The sequence below is a fragment of the Morone saxatilis genome, unplaced genomic scaffold (genome assembly GCF_004916995.1).
Source record: "Morone saxatilis isolate NCDOM2014 unplaced genomic scaffold, NCSU_SB_2.0 Contig9, whole genome shotgun sequence".
Taxonomy (NCBI): domain Eukaryota; kingdom Metazoa; phylum Chordata; class Actinopteri; family Moronidae; genus Morone; species Morone saxatilis.
This window is the reverse complement of record NW_023340268.1, coordinates 12,481,707-12,482,356: the sequence shown is the minus strand read 5'-3', so window position 1 is coordinate 12,482,356 and position 650 is coordinate 12,481,707. Positions and strand designations below refer to the sequence as shown.

General features: G+C 44.3%; 1 protein-coding gene across 1 annotated transcript in view; it reads left to right on the top strand.

The window, feature by feature from the left end:
- The first annotated feature begins 519 nt into the window (after positions 1-519).
- Positions 520-650, top strand: part of dclk3 (doublecortin-like kinase 3) — a 6,327-nt gene continuing 6,196 nt past the window's right edge. The window contains exon 1 of the mRNA XM_035681342.1: positions 520-586. Coding sequence (XP_035537235.1) covers positions 520-586 — 67 coding nt within the window. The remainder of the gene's footprint in view (positions 587-650) is intronic.

Genomic DNA, 650 nt, shown 5'->3' with positions numbered 1-650 from the left:
TCATCAAATAACACCAGGTATCACCAGCAACTTCCACTCACTCACCTGAACTCGTCTCTTCATCACCTACAAGTTTTAACAAACTAAAACAGAACACTTCCGGTCAGAACATAAAAAAAAACCTCTTTGACGAACTTCTCTTGCGACCCACCAGCCTAAAGTACTGTGATAAAAGCAAACAGCCGCTTTAATGAGAATCTAAATCACATAACAACCGCGTGTGTATTCAAAAAGCATGCTGCTCTGCGATTAGTGTACCTACACAATAAAATGAATCATATTTTATTTTGGTGGGGAGCTTCCGGCACTTCCCTCCCTGTCGCCGTCCAACTTGTCGCGTATCCATGGCAACCACAGCAGCTACAGCAGGTCCGGTCGTCTCTCGGCGCATCCCGTTACCTTTATGTGGAGGCTGAGAGCCGAGGGTGAAGACCGCAGCGACTCATGGAGAAAATAAAGAGTTAAAAGAGAAATAAATGTCAGTGAGTAGTTTTAGTTCAGTGGTGTTTCTGGAGAGTCATGACGCCCTCACAGAGAGCCCGGTACGGATGTGAGGCGGCGCGAAACAACAAATGGAGGATTGCAGGTGAGTCGATGGTCGAGCTGAATTGATTTAATTTACAGTTAAAATAAAGAAAAATAAAATGTTA